General features: G+C 39.3%; 1 protein-coding gene across 1 annotated transcript in view; it reads left to right on the forward strand.

Annotated features, from left to right (window-relative positions):
* Window positions 1–416: 416 nt before the first annotated feature.
* GUCY2F (guanylate cyclase 2F, retinal) overlaps window positions 417–19,573 on the forward strand; it is a gene marked incomplete at both ends in the record, with an annotated part of 97,915 nt that continues 78,758 nt past the window's right edge. Inside the window, 2 exons of the mRNA XM_080718965.1 lie at window positions 417–1,113; window positions 13,381–13,682. Coding sequence (XP_080575091.1) covers window positions 417–1,113; window positions 13,381–13,682 — 999 coding nt within the window. The remainder of the gene's footprint in view (window positions 1,114–13,380; window positions 13,683–19,573) is intronic.

Consider the following 19,573-nt stretch of genomic DNA (forward strand, 5'->3'; position numbering starts at 1 on the left):
CACATGTTAATTCAGGTAATCTTCACAAGGCATTGTGAGGTGGGCAGCTTTTACTGAAGTCCAATCAAAGGAGTTTGGTGATGGATTGAATATGAAAGCAGGAGGTGTAGTAATTCCAAGATTTTACACTGACGCAAGTGGGCAACCAGTGGAGGAGAATAAAGAGTGCAGGAAGAGGAGTTTTGGTTAGGTGGAGAAAGGTTACTTTCAATTTTGGGGGCTGCCATTCTTTTATAATTGATATTTCCAGAAGCTTCAGAAGTAATTATAGTAACAAACCTTTTCCTCTGATTTACAGGCATTTAGAAGTTCTACCGACCTTCTCCGGAGAACACAATAGCCTCCCAGAACCTCATCCTTAGCTTGCTGGAAGCAGGAGAGCAATGTCCCTGGGACCCTGGCCTTTTTCTCGCCTTATGCTCTGCCTCGCGGTTCCCAGAAGACTGTCAGGACAGCATGACGTTGCACTTTCCAAGCTCCAGTGGTATTTGTGCCTCCTGGTCCTTAGGTCTCTCTTCCACCAGGTGTGGGGACTCCCCTACAAGATAGGAGTGGTAGGCCCTTGGACTTGTGATCCATTGTTCTCAAAGGCCCTGCCCGAGGTCGCCGCGCGATTAGCAATTGAACGAATCAACCAGGACCCCTCATTAGATCTGGGTTACTCCTTTGAATACGTGGTTCTCAATGAAGACTGCCAGACTTCGAGGGCCCTCTCCAGTTTCATTTCCCACCACCAGATGGCCTCAGGATTTATTGGACCTGCCAATCCAGGCTACTGCGAGGGAGCCTCGCTCTTGGGAAACAGCTGGAACAAAGGGATTTTTTCTTGGGCTTGTGTGAATCACGAGTTAGACAATAAAAACAACTACCCGGCCTTTTCTCGGACGCTCCCTTCTCCCATCCGGGTGCTGGTAGCTGTCATGAAATATTTCCAGTGGGCTCACGCGGGAGTCATTTCCTCAGATGAAGACGTTTGGGTGCACACAGCCAATCAAGTCGCAAGTGCTCTTCGGAGCCATGGCCTGCCTGTAGGGGTCGTCCTGAGCACAGGACAAGACAGCCAAAGCATTCGAAAAGCTCTCCAGCGGATTCACCAAGCAGACCGAATTCGCAGTGAGTGCTCTCTCCCCGCTGAGGTTTGAACATGGCTTCAGGGGACGATAGGACGTTCTCCACAAGCTTTTTTGCGTTCTTAGCCTAGGCTAGCATATACCACCCTATTTCTTGATGTGTTTGCCCTCTTCCACTCACACTCAGGCTCCAAGACTCCTGTTTGAACAGAGCTTACCTTACAGATTCGACAGAGGATCTGAGAACTCTGTTGCTCAGTGGCATTTATTTGGGTGTTGGTGTCTGCTGTCAGCACTCGGGGTAGGAAGAATGGCACCAAGAATGTACTGTACATACAAGATGGTGGCAGGTTCGCAGCCAGCCACAGCAGTTTGGTGAGACTCTCAGCAACTTAGCAAGAGCCTGTTTTTCTAGAAAAAATAAAACTAGGTTTGAGGATTTAGCTTAAAGGTCTTTGGGTTTGATCTACTACATAAAAAATAAGAAAGAAAAGAAAGAAAAAATGATTACTATATTCATAGCCTTGTGTGGTGGTGCATGCCTGTAACCCTGGTACTTGGGAGGCTGAAACAGGAGGGTCCCAAGTACTGGGCCAGAGTACAGTAACTTAGTGAAACCCTGTTTCAAAATAAAAGTAAAATAGGCCTGAGGATGTAGCTCAGAGGTAGAACCTGCCTGGGTTCAATCCCTACCACTACACATAAAAAACTGTTGTAGCCACACATCCTCTCTGTACTTAGGACCATGAGATTTTCAGAGCAGCCAAAGCAGGTACTTGCTCTGGCTTCTTTTTGTCTGTTCTAAGTCACTGAGGGCAGATTAACATTTGATCCCCTTCTGGGCACTTTCTTTCAGAAGTATCCAGTGCCCTGTATCATGGCACTTCACTCAGTACTTGTCTTCTCTAGATTCCCAAATTCTTCCCTCTCCTCTTCCCTCCCAGACAAGGCTTTTATCCCTGAAGCATGCAGCTACATGAGACAGAGACACCTGGCTGATAATGGAAAGCATATCCAAATGAGAAGGCTGCCAAAAGAGTAACATGCTTCCCCTTGTAAGGAAAGTTTTAGGTTCAAAAATGATTCTCGCAGAGTTGATAGGCAAAGCTTGAAGCCAAAGACTTGACTCACCAAAGAAGCTACTGTCACAAAGGGAGTTGAACAGAACTTGGGCCCTTCCTGGTCCTCTGGAATCAGATCTCTTCTAGGTGCACTTACAAAAAGCCCTTGTGACATTCGGTTTTCATCTCTTTTTTTTTTCCTATTCCAGTTTTTAGTCTTTACCTTCCTCTGGAAGTGGCAGTGACTCATGGGGACACTGCCCATTCTCCTATCGCAGCCACACCACCACTTTAGGACAGATAGCTTAGAAACTACTTGTCAAACTGATTACTTCTAAGATTAGTCCTGGTCCCAGTCATTTCCTTAACATAACAGTGGACTTGTTAGAGAATGGTCCAGCTTAGGCCTGGCTTATGACCGGAAACCCATTTTAAGTTTCAAATGTCTCCAGTATAGGACCTTAATTATGATCATTATGGAAGGATGAGGGCAGGAGTTTTCAGTTCCAGAACTAGAGTAGTCTGCTTCCAGCTCCAGTCTACAAGATCCTATAATGTTAAGCAATCAGCAAGGCCCTGGTTAGTTTATAATGGGCCTTGATATTTTCAAAGCAATGCACAGAATTATTCTTTTTTTGCAGGTCTGGGGATGGAACCCAGGGTCATCCGACCTCCGAGCTGCACCCCCTGCCCTATTTCTTTTATTCTTTATTTTGAAACTGAGTCTCACTGAGTTGCAGAGGACCTCACTAAGTAGCTGAGGCTGTCTGCCAACTGCGATCCTCTGGTCTCAGCCTCCCGAATGCTGGGATTACAAGCGTGCGCCACCACGCCCGGCTAGAATTATTCCAGGGAGGAATCATTCCAGAAACAGGCTAAAATATTTGGTATCATAACTTTATAATATGTTACAAAGCTTCATGAAGTGCAATGTCTCTGGCGCGTTTACATCCCATGAATGTTTCGCATCGAATTCACATAGAACTCATTCTAAATAGTATATTTAAAATGGCATTTTGGCCTCTGCCATGAAATGTTAAATAAATCCAGGCCCTGAAACTCTTTGGGTTGTCAGACTGAGAGGCATTAGGATTGAGTGCTCACGATGCCAAATCTCTTGAGGCAGGGAAGTAATAAATGTATATATTATTGTCCTACTATTAGAGATCTATTTCTTTTCTTTCTCTTGTGGTACTGGGTATTGAACTCAGGAGTATTCTATCTCTGAGCTACACCACAGGCCTTTTAAACTTTTTAATTTGAAAAAGGGTCTCTCTAGGTTGCTGAGAGTCTTGCTATGCTGCTGAGGCTATACTTGAACATGTGATCGTCCTGCCTCAACTCAAGTACTGGGATTATAGGCATGTGCCACCACACCCAGCTAGATATCCATTTCTTTAAGTTTTCTCTGGCTGCATCTAGAATTACTCAGAATTTACAAAATAGTGCCAGACTGCCATCTCCAGAGATTCTCACTGAATTGTCTTGTGGTGGGGCCCCAGCATAAATATTTTAAACAGCTTCTCAGGTGTTTGTAAAGTGAGGCCATAATCAAGAACCATTGTTTTAAGTTAATGCTAACAAGTGTTCCTAACTGGAAGTGACCAGTCATTTCCATCTTAACATGACTTTCTTTAGGTAGATTGTTTTCTTTGTAACAGTATGGATACGTCCACAAAGGGAATGGGAAGTTAGAGATTGGGGGAGGACCCCAGAAAGAATGGTTATGGAGCAAAGAAAATATAAGCACAACAACAGAACATGGAGGAGGAATTAAAAAAAAAGACAGATAAAAAGGAGTAAAGTTCTATGCTCCAGGATTTTTTTACCTCTGTTTTCCTACAAAAAAAGGTAGAGTCAGATAAGGCATATGGAGACCTGAATGACATGAATCAGAATGTGAGTAGGGGTGGGGAAAGAGAAATTGAGCTTCAGGATAGGCTATGGACTGAGCATGGCCTCAGGAAGCTCAGTGTATAGTGCCCAAAGGAGTTTGTGATATCCACAATCTTTACAGCCAGGTGTTGGTCTCTAAAGGTATGTCAATCAGTGGTCAACTTGTGACAGTAGGAACTGTGGAGGGGGACTGAGTATTAAAGTAAAATAAGCTTTGCTTTGACCTTGTTGGCCATTTGGTCATTCATTGAGGATAGTGCTCTAGCCAGTGGGAGCAGGAGAAACACAATCCAGAGAATGAACGAAAGTATCAAGGTCCCTAGCCTAGAATTCAAGGAATACTGCTGATCCCATTAGAAAACAGGAGATCAAACTGGGTGTGGTGGTGCATGTCTGTAATCCCTGTACTTGCAGGCTGAGACAGGAGGACTGCAGATTGGAGGATAGCATTAGCAATTTAGTGCGATACTCAGCAACTTAGCAAGACCCTATTTCAAAATAAAAAATAAAATAGGCCTAGAGTGTAGTTCAGATGTAGAATTTCCCTGCGTTCAATCCCAATACTACAAAAAAAATGAAAAAGAAAAAAGAAAAAGAAGGAAGGAGAGAAGAAAATTGGAGATCAGGTAAAAAACTTCCAGAAGCCAGTGAGTATGGATGCAGCTAACATCACAGTGAGGAATGTTGGGACATAACAGGCACAGCACTTAACAGACCAAATCTTTAGCTAATTTTCCAGCTCATCTCAACTAGTGGAACAGAGCCTGCTATTATCTGTCTTGACTGAGAAGAACTAAAAAGGCTTTGGGGTTTTTGTGAGACCTCAGCTAAGAAGGATTGAGGAAGGCAGGGCCTATCTTCTCTATTTTCTGGCTATATAGCTACTTACAGTAGACCCCCAAGCAAATCTTTAGATAAGAACTCTTTGTGACATACAAAATACAGTCGGTGGAAAAAGACTTCCTTTGGTGGGGCTTGGCAATATTTGAAAATAACAAGAATAGTTGGAAGGTTGGTTCTCTCTGGTCTGTTCACTGTAATAGTGATGACACCCTTAAGTGACAGTGGCAGTAAGAGTAATATAAAAACAGAGAATAAGAGTTGACTACCACTGGCTTATATGACCCTTCTGGTTGTTATAAATTAATGTTTCCAATTAGGAAATATCACTGGTATCATACTGGGTTTAGAGGAAGTATCCTTCACAGACACAGGTCAGAGTCATGTTTTTATAGTACCAAGGTAATGATAAATTTAACAGTAAAGTAATAGTAACAATAATAGCTATAGGCTCTTGGGAGAGGAAACCACAGAGGTATCATGAAATACTGCCATAGAGACAAAAAAGCAACCTAGCATTACTTTACATGTAAACAGTATTTTATAAGTTTATAAAACATTTGAACATACATCATATCATCTATATCTCAAAATTATTCAGGAAGTAGGGTTCCCCTCAAGTTTCACAACACACATGAGTCTTACAGAAATAAGTAGATATACATAGACATTATTAATATCAAATAATGGAGTAAATAAAATCTCAAAGAAGGTAGATTCATCATCTTCTAGATGCTCAACTAATCTCCCTTAAGCCTTGGGAATGCTTGATAATTATCTTTATTTCTGACAAAGTCATAGGAGAGATATTAATAAAAGGGAAAGGCTTTAATTTATAGTCAGGAGCATTGTGTGAGATTATGTAGATTCCCTTCACAAGGGTACCTAGCTGAATGAGCCCCAATGCAGTCTACTTTCTGTTCCTCCAACCCTGAGCCCTGTTGGAGGTTTTTGTCTAAAGGCACAAAAGAACATTCAGTCACCAAGCAGAATACCTGTGAGATTGCATTCACTTAAGAAGGGTTCTATTCCTCATTTCTACAAAGGTAGCAAAAGGCCCCACCTACAGCTCTTTAGAGAACTTTTCAAATGCCTATTTCAAATCCTTCTGTCTTCTCCTTATTCCTATCAGCCCTCTGTGTGACTGATTGTGAAATCCTTTCAATTTGAGCTTACCCTACTGTTGGGCCATTTTAGTCATCCTTTAAATCTTTCCAAATTGAGAATACTTCCTTACAATATGACACAGGCCTTCTCTTGTTCCTCCAAAATTAGATACCTTATTGCTGTCTTTGTTACTTCTCTAGCTTCTTTCCATATATCAAAGATTCATGTACATAAAATAACAATAACAATAAAAATGACAATGATTGCTAGTATTTATTGTTTATATAAACTTATTAAAAGTTTTTTACATACTAATAATTTTTCAAGGACTTTGTATGAATTATTTCACTTAATTCTTGCACCACTCCTATAAAGTAATGTCAGTTAGTATTTACCAATTTCTATGGATAAGAACTGTAAGGCTGAGGAGGTTCTAAAACTTGCCCCATAGCCCCCAGAAGGTGAATTGGAAAGCCAAGATTTATACTCATGTTGACTCTCAAATCTGAGTGTGCTCCAGAATCCCCTGAAGGTCTTGTTATAACAAGATTCCTGGCTCCCTTTCCCAGAGTTTCTGATTCAAGAAGGCCGGAGAGAGGGTCCAGAATATGCACTTTCAACAAGTTCCCAAGTAATACAGATGCTGCTGGTCCAGAACCACATTTGAGAACTGGTTTTAATGAAAGTTCTATGCTCTACTGACTCCACTTGAAGTATGCTCCTAAACCAAACCCACTTGAGTTGTTGAGTTCCGTGTATGGCATATAATTCACTCCTGTGTTTCTTAACTTCTGGGCCCACTTATCATCACTGATGAAATTTCTTTTCTTTTCTTTTTCTTTTTTGGTACTGAGCATTGAACTCAGGGGTGTTCTATCTCCAAGCTACATCACCAGCCAGTTTTATTTTTATTTGAAATAGGTTATCACTAAGTTTTGAGGCTGGCCTTGAACCTGCTGTATTCCTGTCTTAGCCTTCCAAGTACTGGGATTATAGGTGTGTGTCACTGCACCTGGTTGATACATTCTTTTAACTGCCTCAAGGTATACCAGGTTTTTGAACTATTTTCCTATAAGAACAACAACAGTACTCCTGAAGATACAATGACCAAGGGCCTTTGTGCTGGTAGGAAATTTGTTATAGGAGTTGTAATACGTAAATGTAAGCAAATACAAATGGTAAAAGGACAACTTGTTTTCATGGATGAGTCTACTACCAGTAATGATCAAATTATTGAAAACTCGGCACAAGAGGAAAACCTCTAAGCATCTAGGTTTCCTGCATTTGAGATGCCTTACCAATAGAGCAATTTAGAAAGAACTGGAGAAAATATATTCTGCAAAGAGTAGAAAATATTAAAAAAATACTTATCTCATGCTGGGCAGCAATGTTAAAGCAATGAATACACTTGCAATATCAGTTTAATTGGGTATGACAAGACCCACAGTCTGATGTAGACAGAATAGACATTGAACATATATGTGTCTTCCTTCATCCTGAGCTACTTGGACCAGTTATACACTGTTGGCAGCTAAGTGGTGGTCTCAGGACTTAAGGCAGAAAAACATGTGGAGTTCTCTCAACTTATGAACACAGTATACATCACTTAGTGTAGTATTCTAAAATTGTAGTAAAAGCCAGGCATGGTGGCACACGCTTGTAATTCCAGTGCTTGGGAGGCTGAGACAGGAGGGTTGCAGGTTTGAGGACAGCCTCAGAAGTAGTAAGACTTACATCAATCTATTGAGACCCTACTTCAAAATAAATATAATAGGGCAGGGGTTGTAGCTCAGAGGTAGAATGCCCCTGTGTTCAATCCCTAATACCAACATATGTATTTTGTATTTATATGTAACATATTTATATGTATTGTAAATCACACTTGGAGGTGAGGCTTGCTGCACAGAATCGTTCCTGGGGGCTAGGGCTGGAAAACAATCATATTCTGGAGCAATATGTGCAGATTGGGGGGAATCCTGGGGGGATGTGAGACTTGGAATTCATCTGTAGGTGCCTTCCTCCTCTGATTTTCCTCCTCTCTCTCAACAATTGTTAAAATGAAATAGATATGTCAGTGGCAGGAAATATCACAAAATGTTTCAAATGAAGGGTGAAGGCAGTTGGATGGGGAGGTATGTACATTGGGAAAAACAGCAAGATCTCACAAATAAAAATGTGACTTCTAAGGACTTCTTGTGCACTAATTAGTGGAAACATTTTCACCTCCCAAAGTATGAGATGAGGCCCAGTTTCCTCCATAGAGGACTACATAGCCAGTAACCAGTGAGAGATGAAATGAGATTTCTGTTTTGGAAAACAACATATCCTGTCTTTCTATTAAGAAAATATTGGGTAGAGTACTTCATTATAGGAAGAGATATAGGAATTGATTCACTTGGGAATTAGATCTCCAAGAGTTTCCTGATATTTCCTGCTGGTTGCATTGAGAGTAAAAGAGGGTCCTAGACAACATGCCACATTCATTCTCACAGTACGAAGACATAGCTGCTAGACAGCACGAGTAAGGCTCTGGTAGTTCAGGAAAAAAACATTAATTAAAGCATTAATTAAAAAGCATTACCTTAGGGAGATGTGATCTCAGGAGGGTGTATTTCCTGGTCATTGTTTTGGCTATAGACTGTTCACTATCAGAATGGAAACTTACAAATTAGTATTACTTGGTAACCACCTGATGACCCAAGCCTTGTCTAGGATTTAAGGTTTCTGTATACTAATCCTTTCCTGACAACAACTTACAGGTCAAATCCCATTTTAATGAATGTAATTTCAAGATAATAAAGCTATTTAGTAAAATCATCTTGTAAAACAGATGCACCCATAAATCCCTGTTCATGAGACAATCAATCTATTAAATTAAGAGGCTGTTGTTTGAATTCAGTATTTATGCTTTCTACTTTAATTGTGTTCTGTGGCAAAAAATAGAGAAGGCTGTTATCTTTCCTTCTCAAGAGGATCGTTTCCTCTCCATTACTTCATCTATAACAGGAAGGGGAGAAGTTAGGTTAGATGATTTTAAAAAGTCTTAAGTAGCCGGGCGTGGTGGCGCACGCTTGTAATCCCTGCACTTGGGAGGCGGAGACAGGAGGATCGCGCAGGTTCGAAGCCAGCCGTGCTAGCATAAGAGACCCTGTTTCAAAAATATAAAATATGTCTGGGAGTGTAGCCCAGAGGTAGAAGGGCTTCCAGGAACCCCAGTACCACCGAAAAAAAAAATCAAAAAGTCTAAGTTATAAAATATTTGGATAAATTCAGATAAGTGCCTTCATCTGAAATTTATCAGTGCAAGCCAAGGGATAAAAAGGAGAGGTTCATGTTGAAGAGTAAGGACTTGGGCAAGTTAATGCAACAATATTAAAGATAAGCTTAGTAGCCAGGTGTGGTGGTGCAGTGCACACGTGTAATCCCAGTACCTCAGAGGCCAAGACAGGAGTATCACAGGCTGATGGCCCACCTCAGCAACATAGTGAGATTCTCAGCAACCTAGTGAGACCCTGTTTAAAAAAAATATAAAATGGACTGGGGGTATAGCTTGCAGGTAGAATGCTTCTGAGTTCAATGCCTAGTACCCAAACCACAAACAGACAAACAAACAAATAGAAACTTGGTAGTATCTACCTGGCTAGCAACCATCGCTTCCATTTTTATCCTCCATATTAACAAATCAAATATGCCTTTATCTCACATCTTAAATAATCTGCAAAAAATACAAGTGTATACCCTCTCCAGCCAAAAAAATCTGTTAGTATGAAAATATTGATCTAAATACCCTTAACCATGTGCATAATAGGTACCAGGATATGAAAAAAAGAGGACCCAGTCTCTGATCTCAAGAAGCTCATAGTTTCATCATAGAAGTTGATATAAATTAATATGGGCAATAAATCTTGTAAGTGCCACAATAGAAGTCAGTTCAGGGCACAGTGAAGGTCTTAGCCAGTGTTACAAGTCAGTTTCCCTAGAAAACTGTCTGTCAGGTGGAGCTTTGAGTGTAGGAAGCTGGATAAGTACATTCAACTATAACACTTGAAGGGAAAGAAAGTAGTGGGATTGGGCAGAGAGACTTGAACCACATGTGGTCATATCACAAGCTTCATGTAGTCCTATGGGGACCTCTGGATCTGGGATGATCCTTCCCTGTTGTCCAAAATTGAGATAAGGATTCTGGGTCTTTCTAGTTTCATGTTGACCAGTCATTAGTTGGAATATAGTGTGATACTAATTGACAGCCATCTTCCCTGGGGAAGAAAAGCCCTGATTTATAGTGTTTGTTGACTTCCATAGTAGAATCACTCCGACTATGGCCAATTTCAAGCTACCAAGAGGAAGTTAACTTTCTTTCAGGATCTCTGAAAAGTTAACCAGAGGTTCTTATGAATCAGCCCAAGCCAGCTGCAACACGTTGCTGAAGGGATGTGACCTTGGAAGAGATGGTTGTCCTCACTGAGGGTGATTTTCAGCAAGGTATTAGCTATTAGTTGCTAACATTCCGAGCAACTAGGGGAGGGAGTGTTTCAGTCCTGAAGTGTGTATATGGAGATTACATCATAATAGCACCCTCTGAAATATTTGATATATTTCAACAAGCACAAAAACACTTTGTTCTAGTTAACATTTTCCATGCAGCAAAGTAAATTTAATATCCCTTAAGGAAATTAAATGGAATTGTATTGAGTAACCTTGATCAGATCATTTAATCTCTGCCTTTGTAGAAGAAAGATGCTAATACTGACTTACTCTGCCAAAAATATTGTTGGATGAGCTGGCCAACTAAGTGAAGCACACAATTTAGCTTATTTATCCTCCTCAATAGACCTGTGAGTGGACTAACTTGACCCAGCAGATTCATGTTTAATGGTGTAGCCAAAAATAGAGAGGATGATGTTTTGGTTTTAGTTTCCCAATCTGCATCCAAATATTCTCTTTGGTACTGGGGATTTAACCCAGGGGCATTCGACCTCCAAGCTGCACCCCTAGCCCTTCTTATTTTTCTCTTGAAACAGGATCTCACTAAGTTTCTGAGGCTGGCTTTGAACCTGCAATCCTCCTGTCTCAGCCTCCTAGGTACTTAATATTATAGGTGTGCACCATGCCTGGCTTACATCTGAATCTAGCAATGTCAAATCTCTATGGCACCGCATCTTACCATTTTACCATGTGTGATTATGAACAACTGAGGCCAAATTCCTTGTGTGGCCCATAAAATAGCTTCAAAGATATCTTTAGAGAATTCTAAAAAGGATCTGAGCACCAGAGTACATGTGAAACCTTAGGGTTATTACTTAGAAGGAGCATTTGAAAACTCAAGTTATGTTGTATTGTGTGTGTGTGTGTGTGTGTGTGTGTGTGTGTGTGTTGTATAAATCCATTTTATAACTTACTAGTTACACTTTTTAGAAATGAAGGATACCAACTGTAGCTCAAAGGGGAAACTTCCTGGGAGTATTTAACAACTGTAAAGAAGGTTTCTTAAAATAGGCGTAGCAATATATAAATGCCAAAGACCAGTCATTGTACTTAGTTAAGCACACTTAGTTCCTGGGATTAAAGGTTCCGCATAAGCATGTATAATTAATATTTACTAGTGGCAATAGGACTTTTGCCTTTCTTCAAGGAGCTCAGAATACTTGCCAGGCATTATCTAATTAAACGACTCAATGTACCTGTGAAATGCATTGGTTTCTACATTTTAAAGATGTGGGCATTGAAGCACAAGTGGGCTTAAACTAAACTCATTTAGCATGCCAATGATGAAATTGGATATGTCTCACGATCTAGCTATGCCATTCTTCAACCGTGGCCCCCACTAATCCACTCTATTCTAGCATATCCTTGCCAAACAACATAGTTTCATAAATCTAGAAAGAATTAAATTGAGTGCAAAGTAATTCCAATTACAGGGACGTTAGTTTTCAAAAGTTGAACATATCATCCATAGCATTAGTAGCATTTATAGATGAGTATGGGTTAGCACCATTCATTGTCTATAATGGCCTTAATACGGGTGATAACAGTTGCTCAAATTGTATTGCAGTGCATGTTTGTATGAGGTGGACAATAGAAAGCAACAGTGACTATGGGAATATTTCTCTTCATCTCCTTCTAGCCTTCTTGTTTTTATTTTTTGTTTTATCATTTTTAAAAAAAATTTATTGGTTCATTGTAGTCATACATTTTAGTGGAGTACAAGATGGTATAGGCATACATGCACACACCACTCAAATAGCCCTTACCCAATTCCAACCCATTTCCTCCCCCTTCCTCCTTCTGTTTGGCTTAGTGATTGACTTTGATATGTTTGCTAATGTACATAATGTACATTAGGGTATTTCTCTCTTCCTCCCAATCCCCCTCAGTTAGGTCACCTTATTTGCTTATCTATAGTATGTCCTTCTTCATCTAGAGTTCCTCCTATGACCCATTTTCCCTCTAGCTTCCGCATATTAAGGAGAGCATCTGATTTCTTATTTTTTTGTGACTGACTAATCTCACTTAGCATAATGTTCTCCAGTTCCATCCATTTTCCTGTAAATGACATAATTATGTTTTTTGTTATAGCTGAGTAAAATTCCATTTATGTGCATAACCCACAGTTTTGTAATCCATTCGTCTGTTGCTGGACAACTTGGCTGGTTCCATAGTTTGGCACCTGTGAATTGTGCAGCTGTATGCATGCATTAGTTTGGTAGTTTGGTTTACATACTTTTGGATAGATACCCAGAAGTGGTGTTGCTGGATCATATGGTAAGTTCATTCCCACTCTTCTGAGGATTGGCATACTGGTTTCCACAGTGGTTGCACTAATTTGCAGTCCCATTGACAATGTATTAGAGTTCCCAGTTCTCCACATTTTCGCCAGTATTTGTTGTTGTTTTGAATGATTGCTTCTTGTTTTTAAATTTGAATATAGCTACTGTTTATCATGTACTATGTACTAAACCTATCATATAAATTGTCACCATCAATAATCACTACCTCTTCATGAAGTACATATTTTTACATCTATTTAAGGGTGATAGAGAGAGGTTAAGTAAATTACCCAAGGTTATATAGCTAATAACTGGTGGTGTTAGGATATAAACCTAACCCTTCCAGCTGTAAAATGTCCTTGTTATAGTAGCTCCCATTTGTTATATTAGTTTATGTTGCTGTCTAGTATCAGAATTTGCAGCTTGAAGGTAAGTCTTTCTTGTCCCTATTCCCAATTCAAAGTTCCTGAATATACATTGGCTTAGAACTTCAGTATCTTGCTATCTTTTAGGCATAAAAAGAAATCATTTATAAATTGTATAGTACACATTCATTCATTTATTTGTCCCATCTATAGTTTACTGCACTATTTTTACTAAGACACTGATTCCATAACATCCTTGCTTTGTTGGTTTCAGTAATCATCATGTGTATGCATTCGGCCTTGATCGGGGGAGAGACCCAGATGCACTTCTTGGAATGGGCTCATGATCTGAAAATGACCGATGGAACTTATGTCTTTGTTCCCTATGATGCCCTGCTCTACAGTTTACCTTATAAGCATACTCCCTACCAGGTTCTGAGGAACAACCCAAAGCTCCAGAAAGCTTATGATGCTGTGTTGACCATTACAGTGGAGTCCCAAGAAAAGACCTTCTATCAAGCCTATACAGAAGCAGCAGCTAGGGGTGAAATTCCTGAGAAGCTGGAATTAGATCAAGTAAGTGAAGACTCACAAGTTATCATGAGCTAAGAACCTTAAACATTGGGGAAATAAATGTTTTTCCTATCAAAATCCTCTATTCCACAGGAAATCTAATCAATAGCAGGCAAAGACATACAAATTTAAAACACCTTTTCTTTGTAGAAAACATGGAACAAAGACACACTGTTGAAATTTTTGTGTGTGGTATTGAGCTACATCCCAATCCGCATACATGCACATGCACGAATGTGTGTGTGTGTGTGTGTGTGTGTGTGTGTGTGTGTATGTGTGTGTGTGTATGTATGTGATACTGGCACTTAAACCCTGGGGTAATCTACCTCTGAGCTACACACCCAGCCCTATTTTATTTTTAAACAAGGTCTTACTAAGTTGCGAAGGGCTTCTCTAAGTTGCTAAGGCTGGCCACCAACCTTCTATTCTTCTGTCTCAGTCTCCTAAGTACTGGATTACAGGAATACACCAAAACACTTGGATACCCCAGACCCTTTTAAATTTTGAGATGGGGTCTTGCTATGTTACTGCACACTGGTCTTGAACCTATTGGTTCTCCTGTCTCAGCCTCTCAGGTACCGGGATCACAATTGTGCAACACTATGCCTGGGTTGGATTATTTTTTCCAAATTTGAGCAAACTATAATGAGTGCATACAATCAATGAAAAAGTTGTATTTAAGGGCAGAGAAACAAAATTTAATATGTGTCAGTGCTGTCCAAGGGGAAATAATTAAGTTATTTAATTGGATATTATTTGTGACCTAAGTTCTAAACCAATTTAACATTAAGAAAAAATGTTGGTATATAATAAAATATGATCTTTATTATTTGTAATGCTAGTGTTGGAGAATATGGCTTCTATCTGTAGGCATTTGAACTACCCATTTCTGAACCTGAGAATTAAACAGACTCCTCTACATAGAGACTAGCATTTCTGGACCATTGGATCCATGAGTTGCAGGCCTTTTGTAAAATGTATCGTTTGGAGAAACATACTTCTTGTAGGTATCCTCTCAAGAGAAAGAAGATAGCTGGGGCTGAAATACATATTCTTAGCTTTCTTTCAAGCAAACCAATTACTCCTCATTTGTAGGGAAAATTGAGTAAGGGGATGAAGAGAGGCTGGAGTATTTTGCTGTTAGAGCTATCTTTATATGACAGAAATAATTTGGAATGGGAAAGAAATCCTCTCTTGTAATATAGCAGATATAATATTTATGCCTCTCTATACATAGGCATATTTAAGGTTTAAAATGTAGCTATCTAATGTCCTGAGAAAGAAAAAGGAGTGGGGAGAGGAAGAAACTAGAGCAAAGAATGAAGAGCAAAGAAAAAAGAGAGAGAAAGCAAGGAAAATGAGAGGAAGCTAGAAAGGCAAAAGAAAACAGACTAAAAAAAGTATAAAGGTTTCATAGGTTGGAGGTCAAATGTAAATAGTAGGCATTAAAGCCGGGCATAGTGATGCATACTTGTAATCCCAGTACCTGGGAGGCTGAGACAAGGACAGCCTCAGCAAATAATGAGACTCTCTTCAACCTAGTGAGACCCTTTTTCAAAATAAATAAATAAATAAATAAATAAATAAATAAATAAATAAATAAATATAATAGGGCTGGGGGTGTAGCTCAGAGATCGAATGCCCCTGGGTTTAATCCCCAGTATCACAAAAACAAAAACAAACAAAAATGCCGAGTAGGCATTATCAGAAGTATTTAGAATGGTACATAAATAAGTTTAAATGTTTACATATTTGTTAGCATGCTGTGTTAGTCCTATCCATCCTGTCTGTGATAGAAAGCTCAACATAAACTGGCCACTTACGGTCCCAAGATGGCTACTACAGATCCTGACATTACATGCAGGTGGAAATGTCAGAGATTAAAGTGGGAATGTCCTCCTCTTTATGTCTAGAAGTTCCCCAAGCAAACTTCTCCCCACATTTTCTTGATCTTGAGTGTGTTTTATAACCATGCCTATACCAATAATCTGGAAAGAGGAATAAGATCATTGTGATTAGCCTTATTGCTTCCAGAAATGTGTGAACAAAATTGAGATTCTGTTAGCAAGGAAGAAGGCTGTCAGGTAAGTAGTGGATTATGTCTAATACATTTTACAAACATTCTTGTTTTTCTCCTTTATTTCTTTATCCTGTGGACTGCTTATCTCTCTGAATAAGTGATTCAGATGAAACTTAGATTTGCATGTCCGTTCCTGCCCCAATAGTGAAGATTTTTCTGATTCTTGTTCTAATAAGAAACATGGCTAGCAGAGATATTAACAGCACTGTATTTGGACTTTACTATTTCTAATATGTCTTAATAAATAAATCTCTTTGTTATAGGATTTATATCCATATATAGCTGAAAACAACTGGTCAATTCAGTAGAGAATCACAAGGATACCTCTAGTTGCTAAAAAAAATGGTTGGGCAAGCCAATTGTTTGGTACTGTATTTACAGGGAAGCAATCAGGTGAATTTTTGTACCTTTTAGCCAATGATATGGTATCACATAAATATAATGTAAGTCATCTCTTTGCTTTAATCATAAGATTGAGGGAAGGAGGTAGATGTTTGTGTGTGTGTGTGTGTGTGTGTGTGTGTGTGTGTATGTGTGTGTGGTGTGTGGTATACATATGTATAAACGGATATATTGCTATAAGAAACTCAGACCTTGTACTCTTCATATTTGATTCAATCCCTTTGAGCTTGTGGAACATAAGGTAATTAAGGCAAAAAAAAAAAGACGCCATTAGCTTGGTTGCTAGGCAGCCTGCACTCCGCTTTAGAGAAGAAAATAGAGAGAGAGCACTACAACAAAGAATACCGAGCTTATTTTTTTTTAAAAGCCTGCTTGGATGCATTCCACCCCCACTTTGCAGGTGCCTAGGCTAGACCTTCCTAACCAAAGAATGATAGAAGGTGAGTCAATTATCTTCGTGTCTCTGATGAACAAAACCCCCATTTTTCTTAATTATTCTGCTCAAAGGTAATTTTTTTCCCTCAAAGGTAGTTTTGAAGGCAGCTGGCATAGCAGAAAGCATATGATAGAGGTTAGGCAAAGTTAAGTTTAAATCCCAGCTCTCTAGGGAAAGATTGATCCATATATATTAAATTAGATAAAAATAAGAAATTCTGATGAATTATTATACAATAGGATGGCTAAGATAACAAAAATGTACTGTGTATTTCAAAAATCAGAGGGAAAGATTTTGAATGTTTTTATTATTTGTTAATAACTATTGAGGATATGAATATGTTTAACCTCATTTAAACATTTTTAAAACATAAAACATATACATGTATCAAAACATCCAACAGTACCTGCATTAACCAGTACTATTTATGTTTTTATGTATCAGTTAAAAATAATTTAAGAAAGCCGGACGTGGTGGTGTATGCTTGTAATCCCCACGCTTGGGAGGCAGAGACAGGAGGATCGCGCAGGTTCGAAGCCAGCCTTGCTGGCTTAAGAGACCCAAATAAAATATAAAATAGGTCTGGGAGTGTAGCCTAGAGGTAGAAGGGTTCCATCCCTAGTACCACAAAAAATAATTTAAGAAAAAACAAATCCCAACTCTAATTCTTACTAGGCTGGGTTAAGTTGCTTGGAGATTTTGATTTCCAGTTTCTTCATCTGTAAAATGGACAACTATCTTATCTAGGATTATTAGGAAGATTAAACAAAGTATTATGTATAAGGTGACTAACTGTGCCTTGATCACAGCTCCATTCTTTTGCATTTTTTCTTCCTTTTTAGGCTAGAAAGACTTCATTGGTTAGTTGTAACACAGCATCTAAATTACAATTTGACTTTTACTTCCTACACTTTTGAAGTTTTTAAATTACAGGCAGAGGATCTCTCAATATTTCCAGGTTTAAAAATTATTATTATTTTTTATTGATACAGTGTAGTCATACATCGTAATGGGGTATGAGATGGTAGAAGCATACATGGACACATCACTCATTTAGCCCTTCCTTTTCACACTTTTAAATGGTATTTTCTTAGATTAACTTATGGCATTCAATGTTTGCCTACCCCTGAGCTTCCATTGTTTTTTCCTATTCAGGAAACAACTATTTAGAGAGCAGCTGTCATGTGCTAAACACTATGCTGAATTCCAGAGACAATAGTAAAAAAGACCTACAAGTTTTCTGTCAGTGGTGTATTGGAGGCAGTTCATAAAAGCCAAGTGGGTGTATCTTTTATCAACTCTGTTCAGTGATATTACCTTGGTAGCTTGAATTCAGTACGTAGAAATATTCACAGTATAGAAACTGGCAAATGCTACCAAAAAAGCTCTTTTCCTTTTTCTATAGAACCATTGTGAAACATGTATGTAGATATCACATGTTCTTGCCCTGATGTTGGGTTTTTTTTTTTTTTTTTGTGGGTCTGGGGATGGAACCCAGCTACACCTCCTGCCCTATTTTTTATTCTTTATTCTGAAACCAGGTCTCACTGAGTTGCAGAGGGCCTCACTAAGTAGCTGAGGCTGTCTGCGAACCACGATCCTCCAGGTCTCAGCCTCCCGAATGCTGGGATTACAAGCGTGCGCCACCACGCCTGGCTAGTTTTTAATCCTAAAGAAGGGACTACTCATGAATAAAGAACATCTTGTGATGAAATTAATATACACAGCTTAAATTTTAGTCAGAGATATAGATAATAAATAAATAAGCAAATGCACCAAGATGGCTGTATTACTCTATTGCTCCAAAAGATCCCCTGTAATATGTGCTTCATTACCTATAGCTGTGGTTTGCAACCTCTCTTAATTTTCTATACTGAGTATGGAAACTAGGGCTATTCTACCTCCCAGCAATACCCTAGCCCTATTTTTTATTCTTTATTTGAAACAGGGTCTCTAAGTAGCTGAGGCTGGCCACGAACCTCAATCCTCCTATCTCAGCCTCCCAAGTACTGGGATTGGCCCGGCATGGTGGCGCACGCTTGTAATCCCCACGCTTGGGAGGCTGAGACAGGAGGATCGCGCAGGTCTGAAGCCAGCTGCAGCTACTGAGTGAGGCTCTCAGCAACTTAGTGAGACCCTGTTTCCAAACAAAGTATAAAATAGGTCTGGGAGTATAGCCTGGAGGTAGAAAGCCTCTGAGTTCCACCCCCAGTACTACCAAAAAACAAAACAAAACAATAAAACCCCCAAAAAACCAAGTACTGGGATTACAAGCATGTGCCATCACCCCTGGCTGCAACCTTTCTTAATTCATATCCTTGCGGGGTGTGTGTGTGTGTGTGTGTGTGTGTGTGTGTGTGTGTGTGTGTGTGTTACTAGTTATTGAACCCAGGGACATTCGACCTTTAAGCTATATCCTCAGATCTTTTGCTGAAGTTTGATTTTGAAACAGTGCTAAGACTGGCCTAAAACCCGTGATCTTCCTGTCTCGGCCTCACAAGTGCTGGGATTACAAGTTTGAGCCACAGAGTTTTAAATGCCAAGCAATGCTGAAAGATTTCTGTCAGTGACAAAGGAGCCTATAGGCTTCCCTCCTACCCTTCATCAGAAGCATTTGGGCTTTTACCTAATATTTTAAAATACCATACAGCTATTTGTTGGTGTTTCTTGATTAATGTTGGACATATTTTGCATTCCTATTAAAATTGAGGGGGATTGTTAGCCCTTTTTGACTTCCTTATCTTTCTTTAAACCTTCATGATGATTATATCCCAGTTTTAGTTAAATCTATATTTAGTATTTTAACCTAGTATTCATCTAAATATTATCCAGTTTTGATACATGTGTTATACTGTGGTTATAATTCATGTCACATATGGTTTTTTTGTGGCATTAGGGATTGAACCCAGGGGCATTCTACCTCTGAGTTACACCCCCAGCCCAATTTTTTATTCTTTATTTTTCAAACAAATTCTC

The sequence above is a fragment of the Muscardinus avellanarius genome, assembly GCF_963383645.1.
Source record: "Muscardinus avellanarius genome assembly, chromosome: X".
NCBI classification, from domain to species: Eukaryota; Metazoa; Chordata; class Mammalia; order Rodentia; family Gliridae; genus Muscardinus; species Muscardinus avellanarius.